Source organism: Paramormyrops kingsleyae, chromosome 10 (assembly GCF_048594095.1).
Source record: "Paramormyrops kingsleyae isolate MSU_618 chromosome 10, PKINGS_0.4, whole genome shotgun sequence".
NCBI classification, from domain to species: domain Eukaryota; kingdom Metazoa; phylum Chordata; class Actinopteri; order Osteoglossiformes; family Mormyridae; genus Paramormyrops; species Paramormyrops kingsleyae.
This window is the reverse complement of record NC_132806.1, coordinates 16,345,539-16,362,798: the sequence shown is the minus strand read 5'-3', so window position 1 is coordinate 16,362,798 and position 17,260 is coordinate 16,345,539. Positions and strand designations below refer to the sequence as shown.

Sequence of the window (17,260 nt, the reverse complement as noted above, 5' to 3'; positions counted from 1 at the left end):
TAAGTGCTGCGGGCAGCTCAGACAGGCTTGGAAGCCTGATATTAAACGTTACCTGAGATACCATATTTACAAGTGCCTTTGCCTTCGAAAGGAATAACTCCGTTTCCAAAACATATATTGAAGACAACCAAGCTAGGTAATTAACCCAGAATTTTGGTCTTAAGTTGATGGTATGTGCTGGGTTGTTTTTGTAGCTGACGGTAAGTGGTATAAACACCTATAGATTCACATATATTTATCAAATTTTACATTTTACATGTTTCAAATGCTAAATAAATGTAATCTCTTGCTTTTACTGATACTTTAATATGTAGGCTTTTGGCAATCCTTTAGCTACATTTTGTGTGTTATCTATTGTTTCTACATTTACAAAAGTGACACAAACATCAATTGTTCTCCACAAGATAATGGTGACAGGGGCCTTTATTAAGATCTTTTATACAACCCACCCCCTCAGATTTTGCACACAGACACACACTGTCACGCTTTTTCAGGCCATCTCTTCCACAATTTATACACAAGCACACACAGCTATGACAATTCACCTCATTCACTTTCTCACTGTTTAACCGTGTGTACATTTGTGTCTCAAAGTGTGAATTGCCGCTTTTCATGGAAACAGATTGCAAATTGATAAAATTTCAACATTAGCTTAAAGATAGATGATAAAATGTGTATTGCCCCATTTTTCATTCTGTGTTGTGCTTAAGTGGTAAATTAAAGAATAGTATATTTAACAGTTAAAAGACTGGTATAAAATGTATTCCAGGAAGATAGCTATAAATATCAATGGGTAAATGCATGGTTTTGGGTTGTAATACACATTAGATCAGACACTATGACCAAATTTGTAACAATTAAATATTGTCGTCATGATAGAGATAAATCTGGCAGTCCCAGTACCAATCACTGAAAATGTCATGTTGTGCTGGTACAGGAGGTAGATTTTAGCTGTTGATTATGTAAATATTTTTAAAATTCCAATTTTATTCAAATAACAAAGTTCGATCTCTCAGGCCTAGTAAACTTACTGATCTCAAACTAATCCAAAAACATTATCAATGCAAAAATACAGTTTCACTTGTAAAAGTGGCAAATTATACTTTGAGTTTATAGTGGTTGTTTTTTCTTTTCTTTGCTCTCCACCGTGTGCATTAATACTGACCAATTTTAAATAAATACATATATGAAAATCAAGGATTAAAAAACAATGGCAAAATCATTTTTAAAATCAGACTTGGCAAAAGTATTTTGACCTTTGAGTGTATAAATATCAAAACTGTAGATCAGTATTCCCCAACCCGGTCCTCAGGGACCCGCAGACGGTCCACGTTTTTGCTCCCTCTCAGCTCCTAGGCAGCTGGAAGGGAGCAAAAACGTGGACCGTCTGCGGGTCCCCGAGAACCGGATTGGGAAACACTGCTGTAGATAATTACACATATGTTCACTGTCATCCCGGCAGACCCCCTGTTTCCATCTGGCTGCTCTTCCATGGTGTAGATATGTGCTGTCATCTGCCCGTGTCTCTCAGAGCAGAGCACAGAAGAACTTCTTCTCCCTGAAGGGGTTCTCGGATGTGGGCACAGGGGTGATGAGGGGGTCTTCGCAGGCATGGGCATCACAGTAGGCCATCAGGTCCGCAGCAGCCTTTGACACCTGCAGGTGGGAACAAAGAATCATAAATTGAACCATCATAAAGCAGGACTTGAGATTCAGAGAAATACCTGATTTGTAAAATTGTTGCCAGAGGCACTGAGTCCTGAACCTTCAGCTCATAAACCAAATTTCCTACTTACAGTGCTTCAGTGGATATCTGAAACAACTATTAAGTATAACTTTTTTTTTTTTACCAAAAAAGACTTAATATTCATTTTCCATACTGCTTGTCCTGAACAGGGTCACAGAGCCCCTCCCAGACAAGAAGAATAATCCATGTTTTTGTACTGTGGGTACAGGGGTATAGGAACCAGGCGGGACATGTGGTCCCCAATGTTTAATTTGCTTCATTTGTCCCTCACCTGCAAAAATAGACCTTTGAATTATAAAATTTTACCCCCCGCCCCCACACATCATTGTGTGAGGAGAAACCGCCACAATTACATGGGGAGAACATGAACATGCAAACTCCAAATGCTGGTGTAGAGAACTGAACTCGGGTCTCCAGAGGAATAAGGTAATTGTGCATGTGCTACGCTGTGCTATGGCTGTTACATGTTAGCCCTGTAATTATTACAGAAGGATTTCTGCCTCCTGCCATGACCCTGAATGGGGCAAATGCTTATGGAACAATAGATAGATTTTGGGTTTAGTGGCATGTCAACAGGAAACCCTGTTTGTGAATTTATAATAAACAGTTAAATAAATTAAAGGGTTTTGGTGAAGACAACTTTTTTGAGCCTATTAAATCCCCTTTATGGGATTACGGCTTGAGCCGTTATGTGATTCTGTACTGATACACAGTTGGTAGATCAATGGATGGATGCTTGAGCTGCATGTGTTTCACTTAATTTATTTAATGCCTGCTGGGAATGAGGCTGAAAGGAAAGTGTGTGACCCAGATGAAGGATGAAGGAATAGCGACTTATAAGTGATAGCATACTAAGTAAGATACGGCGCCGGTGGGCAGAGACACCCCACACTCACCTTAATTCGACACATGCTGGCTTCAATCTTCAGCTGCTCCACAAGCTTCCTGGCCTGACCAACACTCATGGTGCTATTCACAGGGGTGTCTCCTTTCATCCTGCCACACACATACAAACACGAAGGGCATGATGCTCCTCTATGGACTGTATTTTTAAGTTCAGATGTAGTCAATCAGCTCCCTTTCAACAAACTTGCTAATACAAGTTACATCTCCTTAGACACTATCATCCATCCATCCATCCATCTGTTATCTATACGGGCTTGTTATATAGGGTTGAGGGGATCTCAGAGCCTATGCTGGAAACTACAGGTGCAAGGCAGGGAATAACCCAGGATGGGGTGCCAACCCATCGCAAAGCGCACAAAAAACCATTCATACACATTCACACCTAGCATTGTATTATTTTACTAATAATTTAAGCATTATGATACATTTCTAACATTCCCTGTAGTGTAATTTAAAAATGCACAAGCAACAGCTCTACAAATCGACCTGGAATATTACATATGCGAAATTATTCAAATGAAATGACGTTTCCATTTTGACATACTCTCTGCCAGTTTGTCTTGATGTATGGCTAGGCGGTATTAATGTATATTCATCTCCTGTGAAGTTGCTCATTATTGAATAGTACTACTTCTCTTATTGGGTCACGTTGCTAAAATCTTCCTTTTCTGTCGTGTCAGACAGGTTTCTTGGCATAAGTTGAACAACCAAGGGAAGCAATGCTCTAATTCAGCGTTTCCCAACCCGGTCCTCAGTGCCCTGCAGAGAGTGCATCTTTTTGCTTCCTCCCAGCTAGGGAGCAAAAATGTGGGCTGTCTGGCAGGGAGCTGGGAGGGAGCAAAAATGTGACCCATCTGTGGGGCCCTGAGGACTGGGTTGGGAAACACTGCTCTAATTAATCTTTATTATTATATTATTAATATTATAGCATTAGGAGTTAATGATTTCTACCTCACCACTGATCACTTTTGCTTCATACATATTTAAATTGAGCTGTCTTCAGTCCGCTACAAATTATTTGAATGAACTTCTAAACTAGCTTAATGTTCAATTTCACAATGTTTCACCAAATGCAACAAATGGCTTGAATGGTTGAAGTCTGACCCACTGAAAAATGTGCTCAACATGTTCTTCAATCATTATTTCTCAATTTGTCCCTCCAAGGACAATTCTTTTGGTGTCATTTTCCTTCATACTAAAAGCCCTCTGTCCCAGAAAACCATTTTTTCCAGTGAAATACTAAAATAGAAATTGGGTGTAATGCACAAAGAATACATGACTGTTGTGAATGGTTGTACTTTGAGATCTACACTGTGTACCACAATAATATTCATGATTTTATTTTGTTTGCTAACATTAAATACATTTTGTGTAATACTGTCTATCGATTTTATGGTGCCATTCAGACAAAGACAGCTGGTTCGCAAGAACATCACATAGAAAATCAGCCAGGCTTTTCAGAATTGCAAAATGTGTAAATCTAACTTTGAATGTAAAAGAATGTGTTCACTCCAGTGTGTACACCATATTTTTTGGTTTGGTATATTTGCCTGTCACCATATAGACATTCAGATGCATACGATTTATTACTGAGATCAATGCTACAGACAACAAAAACGCACAGCATGGTGTAAAATCATAGGCTTTTTATCCGAGTAACATCCACATTGAATCAATAATCTGCACTGCCCACCTCCAGTAAGCAAGCATCCTAAATCACCTCTCACCCTATGTCTGAAATCACACACGAGCTGATAGATACACAAATTAATACAGTTGGAAATGGAAATTAAGAGAGCACTCTGTGGTTTAATGGGAAATTGTGCATTAGTAAAATGATCAAGTACAACAGAAGGGAAGCAGAAAGAGAAATGGAAGGATGGCTCGAGACAGATAATGAAAGGCAATCCTTTTGTCGTCTCCCTCCTTCCCCCCCCCCTCACTTACCCTTGTCGTCTTCCTCTCCTGGTGCTTCCTCTCTCCTTTGCTCTCCTGCTCCTTTGGTGTTTTTCTCACGGTGTCTGAGGTTCCAGTTCAGCCAGACCCCACCCTCATAGACAGAGCTGATGTTACAGTACTCACATACACTCCAGCGCACTGCAGTTCTGTTACATTGTATTGCAGTGCCTCAATTGCTGCACAACCTCCCTTTTCTGGCTAATGGAACGCGCCAAATGATGAATATGGAAGTACACCCTAGTCAATTTCTGGTTTGGATTGGGCTGGGCTGGGATATACCATCTCTGTGGTCTGTATGGTAGGGAAATGAAAGATGTAGATGGTACTGAGTACTACTCCTTACTGAAAATAGTTTCTCCTTGTAGCATCTCATGTTGATTTCAAGTCATTAATTATTTAGCTGTTACAATGAAAAGAGATTTTCTAAATGAGACAGTTAATCTCAGAAAGACAAAGCAATCATAAATATATACGAAACACAATGATCCTTGATTTGTCAAACATGATGCAATTTGCTTTTGGTAATGTGCTTAAATGCATTAAACATGTATGCTTTTAGCATTTCAGTGGTTGATCAGATGCCCCGTTCCTTCTGTTCCGTTACCATGGGAACAGCTGCCATGGCTTCCTCCCCCTTTGTCTTTGACAGTACTACTAGTGCTTCTCCCCCAACCTCTTTTCTTAACAGGTTCTTCCTCCATCTCTTTGGAGTCATATATATTGTATATGTATATATTATATGTTTCACATTACATATATTACGGCAAGTGTCTAAGAGATATATCGCTATACATAAATCTACGGTAATTGCCAATAGATTTTTAATGCAAACATATAATATAGTTCCCAATTCGTCAGTAAAGCAAAGCGTAATGTTTAATTTGTAAAACTGCGTGAATAGATTCGTTACTTAGTTGAAGAGAGCAGAAACGGGGCGATTTGGGTAAAGTAAAAACGCAGCAGGAAGGCGTGTTGAAACCTAAATTGCGAAGGACGCTTGTCTCTTTAGGGCTGCCATACTTTGAGCTAGTAAGCGCCGTGCTGTGCGTAGCTACGGAAAATGCCGCTTCAAACTGTTAAGTTCATGCAAAGGTGATTTGAAATTACACTGTTAAAAACGATCAAGTCCGCTTTTAGTCAAAGACTTAATGGCATTTTTCATAACTATCGAGAGAATAAAAGGTGAGTTACCTAGACATGTATGTAGTACAAATCGCAAGATCGTGTGCTTATTTCCTTGGTAGACTTTCTAGTTCAGCATCAGCTTTAGCTGTATAGATAAAACATTCTAAAAGCCTTTTTTTATAGACGGCACTTAGCTCAGTTAGTGCGACTGCGCGTGTTGATCATTACAATTGCTGTATATAGTTGTTAATCTTGTTCACATTCATACTTATTGTTAGTTATTTAAAAATTCGGAATGGTAATATTTTGTATTTTTCTAATACCAGCATGAATATGTTTTATTGTGTAGGAAGGTTGGGTTTTCTCTGTTGCAAACGGATTTTCTGCAATTTTGCTGTCGGGATTTTAGCGTTTGTCATAATATTGATCTTTGGCAGGGCTGCCCAATCCTGTAGGGCTACCACCCTGCAGAGCTTAGGTGCAGCCCTGATTTAACACACCTGATACAGATAATCAGGCCCTTCATTTATATCTCACTATTAGAGTCAGCTATGTTGAAGTTAAGCTGGTTCTCATACTGAGATATATCTGCGGGGCCTGATTATCTGTATCAGGTGTGTTACATCAGGGCTGCACCTAAGCTCTGCAGGGTGGTAGCCCTACAGGAGCAGGACTGGGCAGCCCTGATCTATGGGGTCGGGCCATCTCCCTTTTTTCATATACTTGGGAAGGATTGTCACCATGGTCACTCACTAAGCCTTTACTGTAATGTTCTGAAAATGATGTAAAACTTAATGGACACTTGATATATAGTTTGTGGTCTGCATACACCCTCATTCCTGGATTTATCATGAGTGATGAAATATTAACAAGAGCCGCTAGAGATTTTGGACCCCATGACAGCATGTGATATTGGGCCCCTAGCAATTCAGTTATGTTCCACATTATTTTAGGCCCCCTTTATAGCACCTCTGACCCCCCTACACACTCTTTTAACAAGTTGTTCTGATTCTCCTTATTCTAGGAAAATGGCCCATTGGTAATGGAGTGCTTAAAGAACCAGTCTGATTCTGATTCAGATTCACACTCAATGGAACATTTGGGCTGTATATAATCTCCCTCCCACTCATATGGATTGTATATGTATTTATTATGTTTTATATTACATATATTACGCATGTGTCTAAGAGGTATCGCTATACATCTGTGGTAATGGCCAATAGATTTTTTTATGTAAACATATAATTTTGTCCACAGTCCACCAGTAAAACAAATATAAATGTAATGTTTAATCTGATTCATTTCTGTAACTGGGTTCTCTGTTTTTGTGGGAAATGATCTTCACTCACAAAGTTTTGTTTCTAGGATTTTTGGGCGATCCCATGTAAAGTGATACACCAAACCAGCATGCAAAAAGCGTACACAGTAACATTGTGTAGTAAAAAATTGTCTGTACTGTACTTGATGTACTTTCTCTCACAGGTCAGTGCACGAGGGACACTGGGAACATTGTGTGAACGAGGGGAAATACAACTTGAGCAACTTTACTTTTTGGCACGTCAAGACCTTTTTCATTTTGCCTGGATGCCGGACCAAGTGCAGCGATACAGCTGGATGTTTAAAATTCTTTAGCTTGAGGAAAACAGTCAGGGTGATACTGAAATATAATGTATCAGGAACAGACCCAAGATGTCCAGACACTCGCATGACCTTTTTCGTTTAGTTAAGATTGGGCTTAGCAGACTGTACACAGCAGACTGAAAGAGATGTAAAAAGTCAGTTTGATTACGTATAGATATAATACAGTGTGCAGCATTTTTGGTATGAGAGAGCAGTGAGCAAGAGAAAGTGAAATATTCCAGCGGTAGTTGCTGATCACGAAGATTAATAGGAGAGAGTTTGGCCCTGGGACTGAAAATGGACGCCAGTAGAGGGTGCCAGGTGGACGGTGGCCCCCGGTCAGGGGACATGGGCAGCCTGGTCGGGCCGACGCTGCTGTGGCTGCAGGACGTGGCGGCCGTGATGTTCCTGCGGGCCCGACGCACGTTCCTGCAAGCCGCCATCCTGCTCTGCGTGCTGTTCCTCCTCTTATGGGTGGCCATATTTCTCTATGGCAGCTTCTACTACTCCTACATGCCCACTGCCAGCTTCAGCACCCCAGTACACTATTTTTACAGGTACCTGAGGCCCGTTATACCTGTTTGTATATGTGTATATATGGTGCTTACAGAAAGCCTTAGGACACTTGCTTCATTCTGTCAATGTTTCAAATGTATTGGTTTCATAAGTCCTTTGACAGGCAATGTTTAATGTATCTGCACATATCTTCACGCAGATGTTTTCTTTTTATTAAGCGTTATAATTTCTTTTTGATTGATTCATTCATTTCTGTTCTTGCCATTTTGCTATTAATTACAATTGTAGTCACTGGCTCCCAAAGGGATACAAAAATCAAATTTTTGGTGTTTTATGTTATTGTAGAGGTGTTACTAATTAAAAAAAAAAACACCTAATAAGACTACTTGTCAATGATCTTTTTAACAGCTCTTTTAGAACTATAATCTGGGTTCATCCATTGGACATTCCCTAAACTGCACCTGTATAACTGACTGTATTTACCACTGCATCATAGCTATGTTGTCAGACAAGGACAGGTTATTTTCTAAGAAGTTCATTTTAAAGTAATTGTCAATAAATTAACTTCCTAACTTGCCTGAACCTTGGTAGGAAATGGAACTTGGTATTACTCTTGGAAGGTCCATTAGTTTCAAAAACGTAAAAGATTGATTTAATGCTTGCTATGTTTATGTACTAGGGAAATAGTGTAGTTGTTGAATGTAATTATGGATGATGATTGTACAGATGCTCCTCTACTTACGAACGAGTTACGTTCTGAACGGCCATTCGTAACTGGAAATGTTCGTAAGTCGTTATTCAACATAATTTTAAGGGTATACGCAAGTACAAAGAAGTAGGATGCTGGGAGTAGCAGCCAGAAGTCGTACTAGGCAGAATTGACGTGCAGAAAAAAAAAAATGTTGTGGACATGAAATGGGAGCCCAACGAACACAATTTGGACTTACAGTCCTCTTTGTTCGTATGTCTGAAAGTTCGTAAGTTGAAAGTTAGTAAGTAGAGGAGTGTCCGTACAAAGAATGTTATTTGTATGAGCAATCGTATTTGCATTAAAGTCAAAACCATTGATTTATCTTGTAATAGACGTTCCTATGCTATACATGTCCATGTGGCTTTTTCACTCTCAGGACAGACTGTGTATCTTCCCGTTCCATGCTCTGCTCCTTCCCCACGGCCAATGTCTCCTTGCTGAAGAACGGGCGAGACCAAGTAAGAACTTATACTATGTTTTCAGTCCGTATGCTAACTTTATGTACGTGCCTCTTGTAATTCCTACATTTACATGTTTCACTTTGTCATTTATAGTTGATGGAATTTCCTTCCATCAAATAAATCTTCCATAACCATTTATCCTGTGTAGGGTCATGATGAGACTGGAGTTCTATTTTTTTTATTTATTTATTTAAATAACCAATTTAATATGGATTGAGTTGGATCTGGGCTAGCTAAATGTGAATTAATGTTTGCTAACCTGTATGACACTCTTCTACCAGATAATGGTGTATGGGCAGCCGTATAGAATCTCTTTGGAGATGGAGATGCCAGAGTCTCCAGTCAATCAGGACCTGGGTATGTTCATGATCAAGATGAGCTGCTACACTAATGAGGGACAGATCATCTCCACCATCTCCCGCTCTGTGAGTGTGAATTTTCTGCTGACTTGCAGCACCTGTCCTGGGGGAATCCAGTCCTCCTTAGCTTGCCTGTGTTAGAATAATTAGGAAATCTGGCTTATATCTACAACTTGACAAGATGGAAGTACTGAGATGAAGAATAATAATTATGAAGAGGTGCCGTCTTGCACGAGTTTCACCTTAAACGGAGACTGTGAGGTTGACGTTTTGCCCAGTTCTGTAAGCACCATGTGGTGCACCACTTTGGACTTGGTTCTTCACCAGAAAAATTAGCCCCACAAATCCTCCCTTGCCTACATTGCTCTGCCCTGTCCACAATCTGCTCTCTCATACCCTAAATGTACATCTTTCACATGGTCCAAGCGATTGTTTCCTCTCCCGTCGCCTTAAGGTAGTCGCCTCACCTCTTCCGGGTCTCACCCTTTGAGTACACCATCCCCTTTCCTCACGACATGCTTTTCTGTCCCACCTGCCCTTTTTTCCCCCCACCTGCTTTGCTTCTGTCCTGCGCTGAAATCCGTCCACACGAGGACCATTTTTACATGTGAGCTTTACACAAGTCCCAGTTTCCCAAACCGCTGGTTTGCCCAGTGTTGTAGTCACGGGGCTTGTCAGGGTGTTGAGTCTCCCCCTATCCCATCAGGCCATGCTGCATTACCGCTCCAGCCTGCTGCAGACTCTCGGTACCCTGCTGTTCTCCCCGCTGCTGCTGTCCGGAATGTCGGAGCAGAAGCAGCTCATCGAAGTGGAGCTGTACCCCGCGTACAGTGAGAATTCGGTGAGCGTGGACCCTGTGATGCATTCCCATCCTGGTTTTCCTAAAATATGTGATGTACTGTGGTAAATGATGGGGTACATTGGTTGAGGAAAGCAGCTAACATGGTTTTCAGTACATCCTACAGTCATGTAATATGGAGGTTTCTGGTCTTTGACTACTACCAGTTTCACTACTTTGGTTTTTCTCTTATGCACATAGAAACGGCCGAGTGAATAGTGAGTGCTGTGCTGATGATTAGCCGAGACTTTCAGCTTGCTATTGCTTTAGTATTTTTCAGTAGTAGAAGTGCTGGCGTCCTTTCGGTCATACTGGTGCGGTGCTCACTGGTGTGGTTCCTGCAGTACCTGCCCACCACAGGCGCAGTGATTGAGATTCAGTCTCGGAGAGTACAGATCTATTCAGCTCAGCTCCGGATCCACGCTCACTTCACGGGCATCAGGTGCTCCTTGTCTTTACCTGGGACATTTTATCTATGTACTGTCTGATCATTTTATGTAAGAGTGAATTCCACAGTGGTGCTACTGCGTCCGGTTCAGTTCTTCCTAATACTGCTGACCCTGTGGCTTCAGGTATCTGCTCTTCAACTTCCCGCTGACGTCTGCGGTGCTGGGCGTGGCGAGCAACTTCATCTTCCTGAGTGTCCTTGTGCTCTTCAGCTACCTGCAGTTCATATGGGGTGGGGTTTGGCCCCCAGAACTAGTCCGAGTCAGGGTGAGAGCCAGCTTCTCCGTACTGTTACCATGAAGGCCTTACTTCCCCGTTCGGCCCGCTGTGTTCTCTGTCATTCTGTTGGGGATGCTTTGTTGAGCGTGTTCTGTCCTTCTTCATGTCATAGATATTCAGTCCGCCAGAGAATGTGCTGTATTCAGTCTTTCTATAGAGCTGTGGTTCTGTGTCTGCGTTTCATGTCAGGTCACGATGACTGATAGGACTCGCCGCCTGCAGAGACGTGATGAGGCCCAGAGACGAGTGATCAACGGTAAGTGAGACACTAATGGCGTAATCACACTTGGCCTGGTTGCTTTGTTCTCTGCATGAGCACGATTGCCCACTCCCCTGCTGGTCTGTGCTGCAATTGCAGTTAACATTCCAGACTCAAACACACTTTTGACATTGCCATGTGAGTTTTTGTATTAAGGAAATGTAGGAAGAAATGTGTGTGAATAATGTCCCTATTTTGTGGTTTATTTGGAGTCGTTTTATGCGCGATGACAAACTTCCCTTTTATTGATTTATCGAGGAAGCAACGCAGAGATCTTCATTTAATCGTACTGCACATGTAAGCAGAGTTCCGTATTTTACCAAATATCTATGAGTTTCTGTATGTTGAATCCAGTCGTTCCTGGATACTCTCATAGGCCCACATTTCCAGCAGACACTGCACCTCTGCCATAGACCAAAGTGATCCCTTTGCTGCCGTGTTTGTTAAATGTTTGTTGCTACCTGATCTGTGCAGCCTACCTGATCCATTCCTTCCAGGTCCAGTTCATGTATAGTGTACCTGTACACATGCATGTGCCAGTCACATCACTGATGTCATGTCTGTGTTCCATGCTCGTGCACGGTTAGCTATCACACTATGCGTACTTTGCCCGAGTTAAGTTAACCGTGCTCAGACTGCCCTTTCCAAGAGTGTCTGGGCATGGTGAGGCGCAATCACACTAGTCAAACAAACTAGTCAATTGTGCTTCGGTATGGCATGGCATGGATCGCCTAGGGTGAGTACATCCTAAGAGTGACACATCAGGCACGCATTACATGCGACTTATTATAAAACAAATGCAGTGGGTGAGGCACTTATGCCGGTGTGTGTGAACTGTGGCTCAGGTCACAGTGAGGGGGAACAACAACCACACGCAGGAAATGACATCACATTATTTATTTAGCAGGTGCTTTTTTTTTTGAGAAAGCAGAGCCAGACGGTCCCTGGAGCAACTGGAGAGTAAAGCTTTCATTCATGCTTCACTTTTCCACATGCCGTTACTGTCTGAAAAACATCTGACAGTATGAAAAATTCGATTCTACCCAAGCCTAGTTCTTACAGTTAATAAACAATTGTAATCTGACAAAATGAACAATAACAAATTAACTTAAATGTTCAATGCAAATACAAAAAAACACTAAAGTGCATTGCATATGCAGTGTTCTTATAGAGCAGGACATGTTAATACAGAGACCCTGTCACAATCGAGAGCGTTACGGCTGGAAGATGCACTCAAATCATACGTGGGGCCCCCAACTTCAACCCATAAGTCTTTTAGCCTGAACAATAATGGCAAAAAGTCTATTTATTAGCACTGTAACTATTGATTATTTTTATAATTCCATTAATATTCCATCGATTTCTTTTTAAAATAAGTAGCCTAAGGTGTGAGAATGAATGAAAGAACTTATGCCAAACAGGTTTTTTAAATGAACAAATACAGGTTTCATGTTACAAAAACAAATTTTTATACAAATATGCAAATTTGATCAAAACAAAGTTGTTTTAAAGTGCAGTTCATTCCTGTTCAGTGTATTAACTGCTATATTGCATCTATATACTGACAAGGTAAAAATTTACTGAAAAATTTAAAATATAAAAAGTGAACACATAGACGGCATACAGTAGTAAGGTGTTAGCACTAGCTGCTAGCGTACTTGGCTGCCAACAGTTAGGTTACCAATTTTAAGGAGGGACTGTATTCCACAATATTTTAAGAGATTCATATTTTTACCATACCAGTCCTAGTGGACAGAATGAAAATTTTGCTGAATGAGCAGTAGGAACCTTTCAACGAGTGCTCTCACCAAAGTTTTTAGTCATTAAACTCTGCAGTTTTCAGCGACATTGTAACAACACGGAATTAAGTTTTCTGTGATGGATATAATTAGCGCTTCCAGCTTCTCCCAGCCACCTTTCAAAACGAGGTTAATGACTGGGTAAAACACGAGACAAGTGGAGACAAACAGCAGAAATTAGCAGAAGTATAGGAGTATTTCAGTTTGAGAACTTGCATATTGTGAGTTTCGTTATACAGTACTTGCATTGTACGATATTTTCTTTTAATTTCATGTTGAAATGCTACCAAACAAGCAACATTGCTACTATAAATACAATGAGAGCATTACATTTGTGAACCATTATTAAAAATACAAAATTGAGCGAAATCCAAGGTCCCACAGTCAAAGACAGCTAGTATGAGAGTGCGGCTGGTTGCAGAGACGAGATGTGTGGTGTACCCAAATCTAGATGCAGAGATCCCACACTTTGTGTTTTTTAACCAAGAATAACTTTAATATTAAAGATATAGTATATACATTTACACTAACAAATATATAACACTAGTATATAAGATTTTATGTGATCCACATCATTTGCTAAATTATTTATATAGTTTTGGCTTACACGTCCTCTTTGAGTTTCTGCGATCTTACAGCAAGCTCCAAAAATATTCCCATTTAATTGTTCGTGGCCAACTTGCAAAGAACCGAAACTGCAAATGTCAAATTTGCAAATATGGAGGGGCAGCTGAATGCAGTTAGATATGTGTGCCTGCAGAAATACACTTCTTTGCCCCGTGTTTGGGTGATTCCATTCCACGAAGTCATGCACTGTCGTGCTCCTTCAATGATGAGTTGTATAAGCAGGTATCTCCAGCTCTCCTCACACAGCTGCTTATCAGAAGCATCCATAACCTCAACTACTACTTCTGCCCCCTACTGGAAACACCAAGTCAATTTCCTTGCACATGTGCATTCGACCCACACCGGTACAGAAAAATAGATCCAAAATCTGGGGTGCACACACACACAATCTGCACAGACACTCCTGATGATATTTACATCCCTCACCCCGTGTGCATACAGAAGAGGGCCCACAAGTGACATCACTCTGCTGACCATGTCACCGTCCGATCGCAGGCATAGTGCCCTAACCTGCTGAACCACACACTGCACCTCCATGCTGTGCAAAAAAATACAACAGGTTATGCAGATTTTTATGTTTTTATTAAATATTGTTTTCTGACATAGCAGTTGCCTTTGATTGCTACGTTTAATTGCAGGATCCCTAATATTTTCTCATGATGATATGGCTGACTGATTCATTCCAGGCGATAAAGTGGTGGAGGGCAGTGACCCGGCCAATGGGCCGCCTCCTGAGACACCTGCAGATTCCCCGAGGAAAGGTCAGCGGAGGAGGGGCTGGCGGGATTGTGTTGGGTGGGGGGCTATACTGCCAGAGTGTGGGCAGCAGGTCTGTCTCACTGCCTTGTCTTTGTTTTATAGGCGATCTTGAGTCTGAATCGCCTGAGACCATCGGTTCCCTGAACAGAGGTACCGGTTTACCAGATGATTCCGGGGGTAGGTATACACACACAGAGTGTTTCTCAGTACCAGAATTAAACCCTGTACTGGTCAAACCAGAACAAAAACAGCAGCCCTAAAGAATGCGTGTGGCTCAGTGGGCTAAGCCTCTGTGCCTGTGATCGGAAGGCTGCCGGTTTTAGCCTGGCCTCGGCATACATGCGGTTCTTTGAGCGAGGCCCCTAACCCCCAGCTCCCTGGGTGCCACTACAGGTGGCTGCCCTTCCCTGCCAAGCTTACTCTCACCTACAGAGAACAATATGGGAGACAAAAACAGAATTTCCCCATGGGATCAATAAGTGTGATTAAAAAAAAAAAAAGAAGAATCTTTGTTTTGGAGGTGCGTAGCATAATGTCATAACAGTGTGAATGTTCAGACAAATGACCAGAGGTGACTCTGTTTCTTCTCCTTAAAGTGTTAGACTTCTCCTCAGAAGACGCACCTATTCTGTTTGAAGCCCCTGAGATTGTAGAGGCCACTGTGAGTGAAGAGGAGCCTGACCCAGAGATACAGGACGATCCCCCAGAGATACAGGACGATCCCCCAGAGATACAGGAAGGTGCCTCAGAGCCGTCTGACCCGGCCACCATCCTCCGCCAGCGCCAGGGGGCCTGCAGGAGTTCCTAAAGGGGACAGGAATTTAGGGTGTCCTCAGCAGCAGTCTCTCTCTCTCACACACACACACACACACTCTCTCTCAATGGTGCATTTCCATTCCCATCCACTTAAACCCAGTCAGACGAACCTTGGACATGTGTGGTGACCTAGGCTCATAATTAATGAGACTTTATGCTTTGGACCTAATTATTTTCATCTGGCGGTAACATTAAATGGAATGTGCTTTGAAGGAAAAACATACACATCCATGTGACCCTTCTTTGTATGGCTGCCACCCATCCCTGATAATACGGGATCATACCGTATATATCGGGGGACATCAGTTTATTTTACGATGTGAGTCGAGCTTGTATTAGGGACCGGCAGCAATCCTCCTCCTTTGTGTTTAATTACGGCACTTTAAGCAGATGTGTTGTACAGAAAAAGTTTTCTATTTTGATATTTTTAAATAAGGAAACGATGTGTGTAGGTAATTCTGATGTAATATGTTCTTGTAGTTAAGAGGAGGCCTTAGTTACATATTCTGTATAAGAACAGTCGAAATCTGGCTGGGAATAATGGCTAGTCAGAGTGTTGATTTCTTTCTGTCCAATCAAAGCTAATAAATAAAGACCTCAGCTGCAACAAAAGCCAGCATGCACAGGGGGCCATCAAGACCAAGACTGGTGTCTAAAAAGCATCTGTTAAATACAATAGCCTTTCACCCTGGGCAATGAGAGACATAGTTGTAAAGAATGCAGACTTGCCTCCGGAAGGTTATGGGTCTTGGATGACGGATGGATCCTGCTGTAGTAGTCTTGATCAGTGTCCATCACTTAACTTGCTCTGTTTAAATTTCTAGCTGCCAAAATGGGTCAAACGATAAGTATGTTTTGACGATATCTTCAAGCCCTGTTGACTTTGTAGAGTTTAACAGTGACATTAATAACTCACATTGTCATTTTCCTGTGTTTAGCGCGTGTGCCGATTGCCTCTCAGGCGCCCATGGCACATTCTGGAATACACTGTAACCATTTTTGTACAAAGCTATTTAATATCCGTTCTCTGTAACTCGTGGCTTTGTCAGTGAAAGCTATGACCTGTCCTGTTTCCTGTCCAATTAAGTCAACTGCCTTGGATTTGGGGAAAAAATGGTGAAGTGTAAAGGTATCAGATTTTGGGTCACAATGAAACGGTGCATGGATTCCATGTTGTGTGGACATATGAATGGGTAATTTGAAACTGACAATCCACCAAAGACTTACTGAATGTTTTGTTTGCAAGAAAGCTTCCTCAGTAGAAAACTCTGAAGAATGAATTTGTATGACAAGAAATTTTGTATTCTTATACAGGATTAACTTTGATGGGGTGCTTATTTTTCACATCATGAAAGTTAGTGTTAAAATTGTAACAGATTATATGAGAAATAAAATAGATTTTTGGCATTCAGTTTTGATTTCGTATGTGTAAGTATTGGTTGCTTTACTTAAGACACTGTATATATGTGAATGACAGAATATTCCTTATATGGTGTAACAGTACATACATGAGTCTAATAATTTGTCAGTTTATTTTAGATATTAATGTATGTAATGATTATTAAGTGCCTTTGCAGCACTTTGTGTTAGAGATTATGTTACTATGTTTCTGTCCGACCATCTGCTTCAGTAACTACTGATCCATAGTGAGCTGTTTACAATCCCAGAAAGCATATAAGCCAGCGGTGGCCAATCTTATCCACAAAGGGCTGTTGTGTATGCAGGTTTTTGGGGTAACGTGTAGGTCAGCTGTTCAAACCCAGGTGTGAGGACTCCTCGCTGAAGCTCTAATTAGGGATCTGCAGCGAAAACCCGCACACACAGCGGCCCTTTGCGGATACGATTGGCCACCCCCTGATGTAAGCCATCCTTTCTCATTCCACTGCTTATTATGGACATGATAATTGGTGGCCTGGAGTCCCTCTGGGCCAGCATAGGGCCAAAGGCAGGGACATGATCCTACACACTACAGGCGATGCAGAGATGCCAAAT

General features: G+C 41.5%; 2 protein-coding genes across 2 annotated transcripts; one reads left to right on the top strand and one right to left on the bottom strand.

Moving 5' to 3' along the window:
- Window positions 1-405: 405 nt before the first annotated feature.
- On the bottom strand, window positions 406-4,831 carry LOC111834923 (guanine nucleotide-binding protein G(I)/G(S)/G(O) subunit gamma-3-like). Its single transcript, XM_023794776.2, has 3 exons — window positions 4,601-4,831; window positions 2,644-2,743; window positions 406-1,656 (listed from the first exon to the last, which is right to left on the bottom strand). Exons 2-3 carry the CDS (start codon window positions 2,740-2,742, stop codon window positions 1,528-1,530), a joined length of 228 nt encoding a protein of 75 aa, XP_023650544.1. The 5' UTR covers window position 2,743; window positions 4,601-4,831; the 3' UTR covers window positions 406-1,527.
- Window positions 4,832-5,543: 712 nt separating this feature from the next.
- LOC111834916 (seipin-like) lies at window positions 5,544-16,679 on the top strand. Its single transcript, XM_023794767.2, has 11 exons — window positions 5,544-5,794; window positions 7,220-7,914; window positions 9,001-9,082; window positions 9,367-9,510; window positions 10,151-10,285; window positions 10,627-10,724; window positions 10,855-10,996; window positions 11,198-11,264; window positions 14,380-14,454; window positions 14,555-14,629; window positions 15,049-16,679. Exons 2-11 carry the CDS (start codon window positions 7,655-7,657, stop codon window positions 15,258-15,260), a joined length of 1,290 nt encoding a protein of 429 aa, XP_023650535.2. The 5' UTR covers window positions 5,544-5,794; window positions 7,220-7,654; the 3' UTR covers window positions 15,261-16,679.
- The last annotated feature ends 581 nt before the right edge of the window (window positions 16,680-17,260 follow it).